General features: G+C 33.7%; 5 protein-coding genes across 8 annotated transcripts in view; 1 reads left to right on the forward strand and 4 right to left on the reverse strand.

The window, feature by feature from the left end:
• The window catches only part of SCaMC (Short Calcium-binding Mitochondrial Carrier), a 74,746-nt gene extending 72,094 nt beyond the window's left edge, over nucleotides 1-2,652 (reverse strand). The window contains exons 1-4 of one of the 3 annotated variants that reach the window (XM_040721848.2): nucleotides 2,368-2,652; nucleotides 2,227-2,305; nucleotides 1,780-2,112; nucleotides 801-927 (exon numbers count right to left, since the gene is read on the reverse strand). In XM_040721848.2, coding sequence (XP_040577782.1) covers nucleotides 801-927; nucleotides 1,780-1,935 — 283 coding nt within the window. In that variant the 5' untranslated portion in view covers nucleotides 1,936-2,112; nucleotides 2,227-2,305; nucleotides 2,368-2,652. Of the gene's footprint in view, nucleotides 1-800; nucleotides 928-1,779; nucleotides 2,134-2,226; nucleotides 2,315-2,367 lie in introns of those variants that run through there. The other 2 variants (XM_040721849.2, XR_011782175.1) reach the window with 2 other exon arrangements.
• Nucleotides 2,653-2,703: 51 nt separating this feature from the next.
• LOC121126526 (uncharacterized) lies at nucleotides 2,704-3,558 on the forward strand. Its single transcript, XM_040721851.2, has 2 exons — nucleotides 2,704-3,087; nucleotides 3,166-3,558. The coding sequence occupies exons 1-2, from the start codon at nucleotides 2,934-2,936 to the stop codon at nucleotides 3,498-3,500; spliced, it is 489 nt and encodes a 162-aa protein (XP_040577785.1). The 5' UTR covers nucleotides 2,704-2,933; the 3' UTR covers nucleotides 3,501-3,558.
• A 13-nt stretch (nucleotides 3,559-3,571) lies between these two features.
• On the reverse strand, nucleotides 3,572-6,969 carry LOC121126522 (uncharacterized). Its single transcript, XM_071891776.1, has 3 exons — nucleotides 6,686-6,969; nucleotides 6,437-6,615; nucleotides 3,572-5,726 (listed from the first exon to the last, which is right to left on the reverse strand). The coding sequence occupies exons 1-3, from the start codon at nucleotides 6,848-6,850 to the stop codon at nucleotides 4,211-4,213; spliced, it is 1,860 nt and encodes a 619-aa protein (XP_071747877.1). The 5' UTR covers nucleotides 6,851-6,969; the 3' UTR covers nucleotides 3,572-4,210.
• A 1,546-nt stretch (nucleotides 6,970-8,515) lies between these two features.
• On the reverse strand, nucleotides 8,516-11,262 carry LOC121126528 (uncharacterized). Its single transcript, XM_040721852.2, has one exon. It carries the CDS (start codon nucleotides 11,260-11,262, stop codon nucleotides 9,538-9,540), a length of 1,725 nt encoding a protein of 574 aa, XP_040577786.1. The 3' UTR covers nucleotides 8,516-9,537.
• A 144-nt stretch (nucleotides 11,263-11,406) lies between these two features.
• LOC121126529 (secretion-regulating guanine nucleotide exchange factor) lies at nucleotides 11,407-13,526 on the reverse strand. 2 transcript variants are annotated; one of them, XM_040721853.2, is made up of 2 exons: nucleotides 13,045-13,526; nucleotides 11,407-12,464 (listed from the first exon to the last, which is right to left on the reverse strand). In XM_040721853.2, exons 1-2 carry the CDS (start codon nucleotides 13,202-13,204, stop codon nucleotides 11,542-11,544), a joined length of 1,083 nt encoding a protein of 360 aa, XP_040577787.1. In that variant the 5' UTR covers nucleotides 13,205-13,526; the 3' UTR covers nucleotides 11,407-11,541. The 2 variants fall into 2 exon arrangements, with proteins under 2 accessions (XP_040577787.1, XP_040577789.1); XM_040721855.2 differs by having other exon boundaries at nucleotides 13,069-13,512.
• Between the last annotated feature and the right edge of the window lie 299 nt (nucleotides 13,527-13,825).

Raw genomic sequence — 13,825 nt, forward strand, 5'->3', positions numbered from 1 at the left:
TTGCCTTTGAGTTGAGGGGTCACTTGTGCTCTTCTCTCGTTATTACGGACATTATAGATGGAATAAGACTAGAACTTCAAAATAAATTACTTTGTTTTGAGACTTTGTTAAAGGGTGCTTTAAAGCTATTGTAGTTGGGTCACTCAAAACATTTGTATTGTGCTTAGGCTTTAAATTATTTGACAACATATTTTCAAAGACATTTCTGTACCTTTCTCTTATGCTCAAGAAATGTATCTTACTTTTAGTTATTTAGAATACTTTGCTCAGTGACATGAGGGGAAGAATTGAATGGACATTATTTCCTTAGCGAATAAAGGAAGAAATAACAACAAATTGTTCTGTACAAGTTGTAACTTGAATAATCAAATTGTACAAGTTGCAACCAAAAATGAGATGACTAATTTTAAATGGAGGATTTACAGGTCTTGAGATGAAGAACATGCAATAATTGAATGTTCCATGGATAGTTGATATATTAATGCTGTCATCTATGTCTACTTTAATACAAAATAATATTATGTATGTATTCTGTGGCACAGTATAAAGTTCAAAGGCCCACAGTTATATTACTCATAAATACATAATAACCATGTAATTTTAAGGAATCAAAATGAAATGATAGTATCAATGTATAGTTGATAATTAAAATGATCAATGTGTTAATGAAGTCATACATTTTTTAAGACGAAGAAATTGCAACTTTGTACAATTTCCTACAACAAGCTGCAATTTGTAAATATATATCAATATATGAATATGGCGAATAAGTTATATAATATCCAGAATAACCGTCTTACCATCCTTATTCTCGTCCAATGAATGAAAAACAAAATGTAATTGTTTTTCGTGCTCCCTAAGGTAATTTACAAACTCCGACAGGATTAAATTCCCACTTTTATTCGCATCGGAAAGTTTTAAGAAGTCCTACAAATTAAAAGAGGAATATGAATTAGACTCAAATTGTACATACAATAAAATGTAATATTTTAATTTTTATTATTTATGTGTATAGTTATTGTAAATTATAATTAACTATAATATACAGTAACTATACACATTAAAGGATGTGACTCTTAATATTAACTATAGTGATAGAAATAGCAATTTCCCAAGGAAATGAAATAATTTGCAGATAGATAAGTAAATAATAAATAATGAAAAGAACGTATTAATTTATTTTAATAGAACGTTATCATATGACATTAGGATTTTATATGTTGGACATTTTAAGGGCCTAACCACCAAGTTGTACAACAATCAAAAGCATATTGGAGGTCTAAATGGGATCAACAATTAAAAGGACTTAACCCGGACTGTCAATGAAAATTGTATCCCTCTATTGTCACGTTTTATTATATATCATTGCCTAAAATGTATTAAAAATATGTTAAAACATCGTTATGGAGTCTTATTTCTGTGTTGTAGATAAAAATTAACTATACGAAAGGAACGAATAAGATACTATTTTTCGTCTCTAATCGGTTCAATACAAAAGTCATTGTACAAATTGAGATATTTATAGAGATTTTGAGTAGATATTAAGTTGATTTATTCAAATAACAGTATTTCTGATTGGTCTCAACTAGTATTCAATGAAGATGTTAAGTCTTTTTTATTCTTAAAGCCATATGATGAAGTTTCATCAAGAGTGATTGGCTATTTGTTCATTTGAGCCCTCAAGATGGCGTCTCCTTCAATTATGATACAATTCATGACGTCAGTGAAAAGGTCGTTATGAAAAAGCGTCAATATAATTTATAAATCCTTAATATTTACATCGATCTGTTGCCGTGAGATATGATAATATCCCATTTGATGAAGGCCCTCAATCAAATCTTCTATTCCAACGACACCATCCTTATTCCTATCAAGATGATGAAACAGTCGTTCAAGTCTATGCAATTCGGCCTTGAGTTCCTTTTCATCTCTCATGACTCCTTCATGAAAAAAAACAACCAATCCAGGGCAATTTAGCAGCTCCAAATCAATGACGGGTATGATGTATTTTTTATATTATATTTTCTTATAGAAAATATACAAATATGCAACAGCAAGGACCACTACAGAGAGGGACGGGAAACATAATTGGTACAGCTGTTGAATGCAGTCCTGAAATTCAAATAATAATAAAAACTTTCATTAATTTATTTGTTGTTGTTTCGGGCCAATGTTATTAAAACAAGTTTAGTCTACAAGGATTTTTATTTCTCACTGATAACTTACCATCATAATAGATGACGTCATTGGGAATCCAAATAGAGGAAAATAACTATTGAAATTTGAAAATGATTGAAACCCCTGGCTATTGCAATAGTAAATAAGAAATTAATGACTAGATTTTTACTTTTTATGTATTGCATTTACCCAAACAAACCTGCTTAATAACGTAACTATAAAGAAAAAGAGTGCTACTTATTAAATATGATGCTCTACGATTTTTTAGTTGTTTATCTTTGTCCATAGGTTAGATCAGTATCTAAATATCTTAGTTCTAATAAGATTGGTTAATATTTCCTTGGATGACGTCACAAATAATAATGATTAATGAAGTAAAAGGACTTCAGTCCACAGCCAACTACAAACTGTCTCCAGTCTTTCTCTCTAGGAGTCCGTGGCTACAGAAATCAATTATTATTTGAGCTTATTACGAGATTGTTGTCGTAGTTCAGTGACGTCAGGATCTTTTAAATACGTCATTGAAAGCTCACAAACACCCTCAATAGGTTGCGTGAGACAAAAATTCCTCTCATCAGCTGTGAAATTATTTATTTTCTTATTAGCTCCTTGCGAATTAATACACTTATTAATTATAATAATTCTTCCATCCCTGCAGCTTAGGTCAGGTCAGGTCAGCTTCTACCGTCTTTAAATTTGTACAGTAACAGTGTTGTGGCCTGTAATTGTTGCTCAAGAAATAAATATAGCGAAGAATGGAGGAGGTTGCAATGAAGAATCCCTGGGCGGATCTCATCTACGCCGAGGATATCCGTTCCAAAATGAAAGTTCCTGATCAGATCATTCTGGGTAAAGCCACAGGGAGTTCCTTTCGTAAGAAGGAGGAGGCTGGACACATGCAAGCGCCAAGTATGTACCTAAACCATCATCCTCTACATGATTTATTACTTTATTTTATTTACATATTTACGTGTTATTGTCCCTTAGAACTCATTTCATCCTCAACGACGACGCCACTGCCGCCCCTTTCTCCCAAGCCTTCTCCACTACCCTCTCTAGACGAACCCAGCAACGAAATCGTGCCCGCCTCTCCCCTCAACGCATCCACAATGGAAATGACGCGAGAGAACTACAGACCAGAGGTTCACGGGAGTCCTCTCGAGGAAATTCAACTTCTTAGAAAACAAGTAGCTAAAATGAATCATCGCTTAATGGCTGTCGAGCTACAAAATCAACAGCAATCCCAGAGAGAACTCCTCTTAACCGGCTGCTTCTCCGCATTTATAGTATTTAAAATTATATCATGGCTTAGTAAGACGTAGGTTTCATATCTTAGTCAATAGTCACATTATGATAATATATTGTTATTATACAAAATAATTATTCATTGATATTTCTTTGTTTTCCCTCTCAGTCTCTCTATATTTCAAAAAGCAAATATAATTAATAACACTCAAAAGACGAGTAATTATGATGAAGCATATTTTTATAAAAAAGAAAGGGGTTCCAAAATTTCGTTTTGTAATTAAATATATGTATGTATCTCTCACTTGTCAGAATGATACAGTAGTAATCTCCTTAAAGACAATTACTTTCCATGTTATTACGATATAAAGAAAGTACCATCATCTTGCCACAATTGTAACTCATTTCATTTAGAAATAATCTGTAATTATTGATGAGCTAATTTCTTTTGATTTGAATGTACATATCTTAATAACACACACACGAACAATTTGTTGTTATTTGTGATAAAATGAAGAGTAAATTCATAAAACTGGGGGAGTTCCCATCTCTTTATCGCTGTGGGTTTTTTTTTTTTTTTTTTACATATTCTTTATAAAAAAGTATTTGCTATTGCCTTAAAAGAACAAAAATAGATCACACTATGTTATATTTTAAACCATTCTCTGTGGCGCATTAAATCATCTTTTAACTTTTTATTAATCGATCATTTATCAATGTTGTCTTAGTACAAAGATAATTACGTTTTTTTTTTTGTTTTTTTTAAAAACAAGTATTGACTTTTTTGTTAAGAACTGCAATTTAAAAATGCCAAGGGATCTATACGAAACTCATACGATACACAACCTCGGATTGTATTACAAGGATTACATTGGGTTATTGGATCTTGTGGTTGTGTGTTATGTGCAGATTCTGGTAATTCTGACAATGATGCAAGTAGTGATGTTTTGGATGATGCCTGAGGATTTGTTTCAGAATTCAATGGCTGTTCAAATGGTTTGGAGGAGGATTGAGGATTTGTCTCAGAATTCAATGGTTGTGAAGATGGCTGAGGGTTTGTCTCAGAATTCCATGGCTGTCCATATGGTGTGGATGATGATTGAGGATTTGTCTGTGGATTCCATGGCTGTCCATAGGGTTGGGATGATGGTTGAGGATTTGTCTCGGAATTCCATGGCTGTCCATAGGGTTGGGATGATGGTTGAGGATTTGTGTCAGGATTCCATGGCTGTCCATAGGGTTGGGATAAGGGTTGAGGATTTGTCTCGGAATTCAATGGCTGTCCATAGGGTTGGGATGATGGTTGAGGATTTGTGTCAGGATTCCATGGCTGTCCATAGGGTTGGGATAAGGGTTGAGGATTTGTCTCGGAATTCAATGGCTGTCCATAGGGTTGGGATGATGGTTGAGGATTTTTCTCTGAATTCAATTTCTGTTCAGATGAGTGAGAGTTTATCTTTGAATTCAATTTATGTTCAGATTGGCTTGATGATGAGTTAGACTTTGCTCCTGACTTCGATGGCTTTGATGATGAGTGAGGGTTTGTCTCTGTCTTCGATGGTTTTGACGATGAATTATCGTTTTTCTCTAACTTTGATGGTTTTGATGATGAGTTATGGTTTGTCTTCGATGGTTTTGATGATGAGTTATAGTTTGTCTCTGACTTTGGTGTTTTTGATGATGAGTTATAGTTTGTCTCTGACTTTGGTGTTTTTGATGATGAGTTATAGTTTGTCTCTGACTTTGGTGTTTTTGATGAGTTATAGTTTGTCTCTGACTTTGTTATGATGAGTTTGTTTGTCTCTGACTTTGGTGTTTTTGATGATGAGTTTTGGTTTTTCTCTGAATTCAATTTCTCTCCAGATGGTTTCAATGATGAATGAGGGGTTGACTTTGAGGTTGACTCAGGCAATGTCGATGTACTGACAGACGATGAGGACTCTGTGTCATAACTTGTTTCCTCGTCCGAATTGTAAAATACTTTTTCTCTTTCTTTTATCACATGCGTTTCTAATGCATCTTCATGTACTGGATCTAGCTTTGGGAGTTGGATATCCGTGACAATCGGCTCTGACTCTGTAGATGACGGGTTAGAGATATGATTTTTTAACTTTTTAACTTCTTTTAAGTTCTCTTGATCATCAAAGTTCATTCCTAGATCATGTTCATTTAAATAGTCGGGTTTATCAAGGTTTTCTGGATTAAAAAAAAAGGATTCATTGGATTCTAAACTTTCGTCTTTTTTGTTATTTTCCTCTGTATTAAACAAATTTTTCTTAATTAAGTTTCCTCGTTTATTCCATCTGGAACCAAATAAATAAAATGACTACGTAGGATACATAAATATTTTCACAAAGGATACTGAGTAACACACTCTTTAAGTCAAAGATGGTCATAACTTATAACAAATTCGTCAGTAATTAATTTTTCATTGAAATAATAAATACATTTTAATCTGAACCAACAGTTGGAGATGAAAAAATGGAATCTCGCAGATTTTCAAACTTTGTCTGGTCAAGCGATAATCGAAAGAAGGGCTCTTTTTACAGTCAAAGGTGACCTTTTTTTGAAAATATTATTCTTATAACCCCTTTGAGTGTGCTGCAAGTTACACTTAAAGTAGTCAAAATTAATCATCACAACTATAAAAATGATAAATTGATAGATTTTATATGAAAAAGGACATATCGGGACCAATATAAGTCTTATAAACCAAACAAAAATTCTAAAATGTATCTAGCATTCTTGGGTATCTTAACTCATCCCATTAATTTGAAAACAAATTCTATAATTGACGTCTATGAAATATTGGGCTGTATGTATAGGTATTTGAAGTCGGGGGGAAAAAAAGGATTTTATCTTTTCCTGATTTTGGTTCCAGATTATTTTTGCGTTTTCGTATTACATATCTGATATATTATTTTTACTCGTTCATAAAATGAATCAGTATTCAGCAGTTGGATATTAACAGTATATAATATATAATAATAGTTAATAAATAGTATGATTTTACCTGGACATAAATCCACGTTTAGCAGCCTGGTTAATAGAACCACTACTTGCATCTATCTTTTTAGTAATTTTGTTAATCTTCATACAAGCATTTAATTTAGTAAGTGATATATAGAAGGTCAAAAAAATGAGAGGTATGAATATACTTATAAGTGTGAGCCCAAGTACTACAAGTAGAGTCTGAAAAAATAATAGATTTACATTAAAATATGAAAGATTAGCCATATAATATTCTTCTACAATCATTTACGTCTGAAAAGTACAATCCTCTAACGGGAACGCTGAAAGTAAGTTTGAAAAAAATAAGTGTAAAGACAAAAACTATTAAACTCATGATGATGAATCCACAAGCGAAGGCTGCTATTCTTGTATATAGCGTCAATGCTTTAACACGTATTGTTAATTTTCTAATCATTGTCTCGGCAATACTCAAAAATATTTATATATGATTAAGTATTTTTTCCCTTTTGTAAACGCGTATTGCATTCCAGAAAAGTAATTTTAGCAACATCAATTAAGTTGTTTTTTATATAAATTATAAATGTTGATTCTTTCGCAATAAAAAATAGTATTAAATATGATATGATATGAAAGAGCTCTTGAGAAGATAAATCACATGTTATCCGAATATAATGGTAGAATTGTGAATAATGATTCTCCCTAGATCTTCGGAGAAGTACTCATGATCAACATCGTTACTTATGCAATAGTAAAAAAAATATATAATTGTTAGTTTAGATTTTAAACTACCTCAGTGGCGTCACTAGCCACTTTTTGCAGGGGGGGAGCTAAAAACCCCTACAAAAGTTTCTAAACCCCCCTCAAAAAATAAAAACAATATATAAATTTATCATATCTTATATGCATCTACAAGTCTGTTTTTGGTGTTATCACATATGGCATCTAAAATGATCGAACAGATCAGTCAGAAATTTAGTAAGTATATAAAATGTTCATATGATATTTTTTGGGCCTCCAAAGTCAGTAAGATCCTGTAATTGACCGAAATAAAACCTCATTTTCTTCTCTCTCCATCCCTCTTCTGTTCTCCCTCAATAAAGTTTGTCCGTCTGTTTGAATGTATGACAAGTCACCGTGTGTACTGTATGTAGTACTCCGTGAGGTATAGTATATCACAAACATATTGTGATCCAAGAAATAGTAATTTTTATTGTTTTAATGAAATATTACAGGTGTGCATTGAAATAGTAATGAACGTGTATACAGGGTGCACTGTATATATTGCTCCCTGATGTAAATCCTATAAATATTTTTAATATAAGAAATAATAATTTAAACGCAATTATGAAAGTATAATATGTTAAGATTTGAATAAAATATAAAGGCCAGTATTTTGAAATGAATTTATGTTTTTTTATTTGTGAACATCCTAAAGACATAAGGTTAATAGACAATGAAGGTCAGACCATATTTTAATATTGTAGATGAGTGGTTGCGTGTTTTATCAAAATCCGTTTTTCTTCCTGAGTAGTCGATACTTTATATCAAATTGAAAATGCTAGCAATAGTGACGTCATGGACTATGAGTGGCTGCGTGTTTTGTCAAAATCTGCCTGTCTTGCCCAGCAATCGGTACAATACATCAGATTGAATATTCTAGTAAGCTCGATTAAATGATGGTCTAACCTTGTATTTCTATTAACCTTGCTAAAGACTAAAGTACTCCCTGGCTCATCACATTAATTTTTTCCCATTATACTCATATTTTTCTTTCATTCTTGATAGTTACGAGTGAGCGTGCTCATGAAAAACGGAGTGTAACCCAAGGATTTCTTGGGGATAGATTTTCTATATTCTTAAAGAAAAATTTATCTTTCGCCCGAGGCTAATTACTCCGGCAATGTCGGATACTACCGTCAGTAATAAATAAACCTATTTAAATAAGTAACTATAAAACGGTGTTAAATATATGTGGGCTAATCAACTAGCACCACCCCTAAACTACATCACATATCAACATAAAAAAGTTGATGAATATTATTAAAGTCTCTGAGTTGGAGCCCAGGCTTTAAAACTTTTCCTTTAAACAAGTTTTTCATTAAATTATAACAAATAAATCTTCTGGGTTCTACACACTTTAGTACAATATATGTATATAGAAAATATAACACACTTGGTTGATTTTTCAATGTACAAAGATACTAAAACATGGCTTTTATTTCAGAAAGATAGGGTACTGAATGAATAACAAACGTATACAATTATAACACTTTTATCAATATCTTCTTTTAAGTCAAAACATTTTAAATGCAAACATTTAAATTTTGAAAAATATTATTCTAATTTGCTAATTTTTGAATTTTGCGTTTGAAACCAACAAAAAAATATATATATAACTGAGTGTTTATTTAAAGAATAAAAATTACTTTGAATAAAAATGCCAAAAATTAGAAATATGTTATAATAAAAGTTTACCACATTCACTTTAAACAAATTCCTTGTTCAATTAACGAAAATGAGAGAGAGAGAGAGAGAGTGGGGCGGGGATGAAGGAAAATACTTTCCCTTTGAAATTACTGTAAAACAATTATATCATTACCAATGAATGATTTTTAAATATGGAACAAACATAGTCTAATAATATTTATTTATATATATTTGGTGTTTTTTTTTTATTTTTTACAAAATGTTTTTTGTGTTTTTCTATTGTATTATTATTTTTATTTTTTATTTATTTTTTGAAAAAACAAAAAAAAAACTAAACAGGTAAAAAAAGGAACTCTGATTTTAATTGGGAGTTTGAAAACGTAGTGGTTGTAGTATTAGGAGAGTTAAAAGGGCCCTTAACGATGAAATATCAAAAATTAATAATGGAAAAAATCCCCCTTTTTTTTCTCAAAAATTAAATGAGAATAAGATATAAAAAATTACACTGACGAGTAATTATTGATACAAAATATAGTACTATTTTCCATAGGCGGAGTTTGCAAGTGGGGCAGGCCCCCTGACCCTTAAGATTTATTAAATTAACATGTATATTTTATATACTTGGTATGTAAAGTAATACAAATTGCCCTCCCCCTAGAACAAATTTCAAACCCTTGCTCCCTCCCCTAGTATAAATTTCAAACTCCGCCTACGTTATTTTCCGAATTCAAATTGAATTCCACTAAAGTCTGTTGAATTTTTAAAACCATCTTGAAGAATGATGTTTTGTTGAAGAGACGAGAGCTTGATGCCGGTTGAAAGTCTTTGCTGAGAATGATTAGGTGAGGAATTAGGAGGCTGACTCACTGAGCCCGGCTGAATCTTGACCAAGGAGTGATTCATTGATGTATGATTACTTAGATTATAGTTCACGAGGAATCCACTACTACCAACATGTGCTTGGGCTGAGCCGGCAGGAGATGCCGTGAGTTGTTGCATGATTTGTTGTTGAGGTGGAGGAGAGGGCTTCAGAATGTTGGATGGAGAAGTCCTGACTCGACGAACAGTAGACTGTTGCTGCTGTTGTTGTTTGAGGATCCGTAGTCTATCCGGGCCTCCTCCGTTTGTCCTAATTACCCCCTGAGAAGAATATGCTAAGCGAAGAAGTTTTCTAGTAAAAGCATCTGACCTATTCGTCATTAAAGTATTTGCAATACGACGACCACCAAAGGAACAAACAGCTAAAGGCTTAGGATGATCTGTCGTATAAAATAGGTTTTCTTCCGAGGGTGGTGAATGCTGATGGATTATCGGTTGTTGCTGCTGAGAGGAAGGAGGAGGTGGAAGAGGAGATGCAGCGGCGGGTGCGACGACGACAGCGGCAGTAGGAATTATTCGAGGCAACGTCCCATTATGAACAGGTGGAGGTGGTAGAGGAGATGGTTGCTGCAATATTTCAACATGAGAGGATGCTGCAGCTTTAGCAGCAAGTGCAGCGGCCTCTTTAACTGCTTTATGCTCAATAACGAGCTCATCAAAGGATTTACTTCTCCCATTGATTTTTCTTTTAAGCAAAACAGAATGAGATTTACAGAGGAGAGCTCGAGTACAGTGTTTTTTGCTGTCATTATCCCACACACCACAATGCTTGTCAGGATGATATTCCCGGTCTCTCGAATTTTGACGCCTCTCACTTCTCGGCTTTTTGTTGGGGGAGGGCTTGACTATATCGTTGGATATGTTAGATAAAAGAGCTGAACCTTGCGTTTTGTTAGGCAGTAGGATGCTATTCGATGGAGGGGGAGGTGGGGGAGGCAGAACTAAGGAACCAGATGACTCCTCGACCATCGCCATTAGATCTTTACTCATTCCAGCGGGAAGAGGCTCATTGTCTGGAATACTGATGACATTGTTCGTGGCAGATGTTGATTCCGCCACTTCTTCCACTACTTCCATTTTCATGGATAAAGGCTGAGAATTGGAAAGTTCTTCAACCTTAACAGGTGTCTTGATTCGTTGAGGTAATGAAGGACTCGTAGAACTACTACTACTATTACTAATAATTGGCGGTGGAGGAGTATTATTGAAAATATCTTCTTTAATAAGATCAAGTGCAGAGGCCTTATCATTGAGCATGGCCTTTCGGGCATCTTTCTGTCTTTGAGACCCATGTCTTGCGACGTTATGTGACTCAAAAGCTTCAAGTTTAATTCTTTTACCACATATTTCACAAATAACCAATAAAAAGTCATCTTGAGAAGGACAAATTCCAAATATGTGCATATCCCTAGCTGGTAATTTCATGACATCGTCAGAACAAGAGTAGCTTTTCAATGGCGGTGGCGAAGGGGGCCGAGGTGAGTGTGATGGAGTTGAAGTCCCACTTATACCGTGGAAATGACTCCAACTTTGACCCGCTAAACTTCCGTGTATTGACATTTTAGTTTAATAGATCACTCTTGTTCCAAGAGCAAATAGAGACATCAAAAATAGTCGTTGCCACCTTATTCCGCCAGAAGCCGTCGTACTCTTTATTTTTCTTCATGTAACTTATTTAGTTTCGTTTTTTCTTTGAAATTCTGAAAAAAAAAAATAGGAGATCATAAGTAAAAAAAAAAGATACATAACAATTCATTTTTCAGGTCAATTATACATATATATAAATGTATTTCAGTTTATCAATTACTCAGGTTGTTATAAAAATATTATCTAAAGCAATTAGTTTGTGCAAAGCACAGCCAGGGAATGACCAGGGCCAGCTCTGATAAGTCTTATATTTTCTCTGTTGATAGATAAGTTAGAAAATTTGATAGGAGAGGCTTTAAGTACGTTCTCAGTACTTCCATCACCACAATTCCCATGTTCATTCCAACCCCAGGAAACTAATTCGCCATTCACTACTCCGATAACATGTTCAGAACCAGATGAAATATCTGTACATTGTTCCAAGTTCTTTCCACTTATTTGTCCATAATTATTTCGACCCCAACACATTACTCTTCCATGGTGGGAAAGTGAGACACCATGAGTCCAACCACATGCCACTTTGACAATGGGATCGATTTGGGCATTGACACTGATAGGCATTTGCAACTGTCCGAATTTATCGTCTCCAAATCCAACTATTTTGTAATTTTCGCACAGGCAAAGACTAAAATTCTGACCCGTAGATATCTGAAGGATTTTAGTACTAATTGGTACGAACGTAGGGTAAAAAATATTGGAGCGCTCTTCTAGTCCAAGCTGTTTCTTACGATTACAACCAACTCCAAAGACATTTCCTTGACAAGTTAGAAATAAAGTGTGCCTAAGACCACAAGCAACTTCTTTAATCCCTTCTTTCACAAAGTCAAAATGACTAATAGTTGTAATACTCATGGAGCTTTTTATTTCTTTATTCAAAGCAATTTGACCAAAGGCATTAGATCCAGCAACACCAATCTCATGATTACTGTAGAAATAGCTAAAGTCCCATCCAGCTGAAATTCGTACACTGTCAGAAATCAACAACTTTCTAGGTATTAATGTCCAACTTGATACTTTTGATGATGATTCAGGCCCAAGGCCAAGTTGTCCTTGATCATTTCTGCCAGCACCATACAAATATCCTTCTTCGCACGAAATGAGCGTATGTCCACCACCTGATTAATGTAAATCTAACCCTCAGTTTAAAATTTGGAAAAAAACAAACAAACAACATATTTAATGATTTAGGGCCAATGACTACTACCACTTAAAGTTTTATTTATCAGATGTAGGAGCTTGGAATGGTTATTGAGATTGATGTTTATAAAAGAAAAATCAACACAAATGATGAATGTGCACGAGAATAAAGGGATTCGCGGGGAAATGAGTGTAGAGTGATTATTGCAGAATAGATATAATAAGTGGTAATTGCTTATACACAGTAAATGGAAACTTGTAGTAAGTGCCATTAACTCATCTCGCAAGAAAGGGTGTCATTGAATAGATGAAATGATGGCTGACAGCCAGGCGGAGCTCATAACTCAGAGACGAAAAACCAGGAAATCTTCATACCATTTCAAAAATCGAGTCTTTTAAAGTTTTAAATGTATCAAAAATTGGGAAAACTTGGCATGAATAAAAGAAACAGAAAAAATAAAACAACATGAAAGAAATGGATCTAAAGATTGAGCAACTGAATAAAAACCAATTATTTCCGTGTTTAATAATAATTAATATCTAAAAAGGAAGTCAAACAAAAATTGAGGGCTAGATATGAACCAAGAGCAGCGTCCAAAAGCATGGAAGATCCGGGAATACCAGACTTTACTGGAACGTGTGATTCATCGGAGTTAAAATCCTCTATACCAAGTTGTCCATGAGAATTGGAACCCCAGCACCATAGTTCTTCATTCATTGGATCCGATTCATAGGGAATCCACGAAATAAAGCGACCTTTTTTTAAGGAATATCCATGAAAGAAAAAAAAGGAACGATCCTTGGTATGTTTTGATTCACGTGGGGATCCCGTAAGAACCTATTTCCATTGGACTACTCAGTAATCTCTGCCTCAGTCTAGTCATTTAATAACTCAACGTCTGATTGGTTGGAACCCGCTCTTCAAACTTTTATTGCCTTTTCCTTCTCTTTTTTCCGTTTAATGGAATAAAAAATAGAGATGCACCTCTCCTTTTTCAAGCAAACTTTTTTTTTCTTCTCTGCTAGGGGCTGAGGGTTCCGTCGATTTATATTTATATTATTAATTTGAGTCCAGTAATTTTTTAAAGAATAATTATTTAAATGGTTAATTGAACATTAATATAACTTCACTAAGGCAAAATATGCGAAAAAGGTTAATATATACATATATTTAAAGTTGGCCTTGACTGAAGGTCATTCAAAACATTCACAATAGTTAAGTATCTTAATCAATCTCGGAGAAAATATTAGTTTGCAACTAGATATTATTAAAAGTAATAAATAGAACTAATATGTCCCCTTTTAATTTAACGTGTTTACAGTTAATAATTGTAATAGA

This window comes from Lepeophtheirus salmonis, chromosome 11 (genome assembly GCF_016086655.4).
Source record: "Lepeophtheirus salmonis chromosome 11, UVic_Lsal_1.4, whole genome shotgun sequence".
Lineage (NCBI taxonomy): Eukaryota > Metazoa > Arthropoda > Copepoda > Siphonostomatoida > Caligidae > Lepeophtheirus > Lepeophtheirus salmonis.

Coding starts and splice junctions, on each gene's coding strand:
- LOC121126526 (XM_040721851.2), top strand. CDS start 2,934: ATGGAGGAGGTTGCAATGAAGAATCCCTGGGCGGATCTCATCTACGCC. Junction 3,088..3,165: donor TGGACACATGCAAGCGCCAA/GTATGTACCTAA, acceptor ATTGTCCCTTAG/AACTCATTTCATCCTCAACG.
- LOC121126522 (XM_071891776.1), bottom strand. CDS start 6,850: ATGATTAGAAAATTAACAATACGTGTTAAAGCATTGACGCTATATACA. Junction 6,616..6,685: donor GAGGATTGTACTTTTCAGAC/GTAAATGATTGT, acceptor TTATTTTTTCAG/ACTCTACTTGTAGTACTTGG. Junction 5,727..6,436: donor AAACGTGGATTTATGTCCAG/GTAAAATCATAC, acceptor ATTTGGTTCCAG/ATGGAATAAACGAGGAAACT.
- LOC121126528 (XM_040721852.2), bottom strand. CDS start 11,262: ATGTCAATACACGGAAGTTTAGCGGGTCAAAGTTGGAGTCATTTCCAC.
- LOC121126529 (XM_040721853.2), bottom strand. CDS start 13,204: ATGAATGAAGAACTATGGTGCTGGGGTTCCAATTCTCATGGACAACTT. Junction 12,465..13,044: donor ATATCTAGCCCTCAATTTTT/GTTTGACTTCCT, acceptor TACATTAATCAG/GTGGTGGACATACGCTCATT.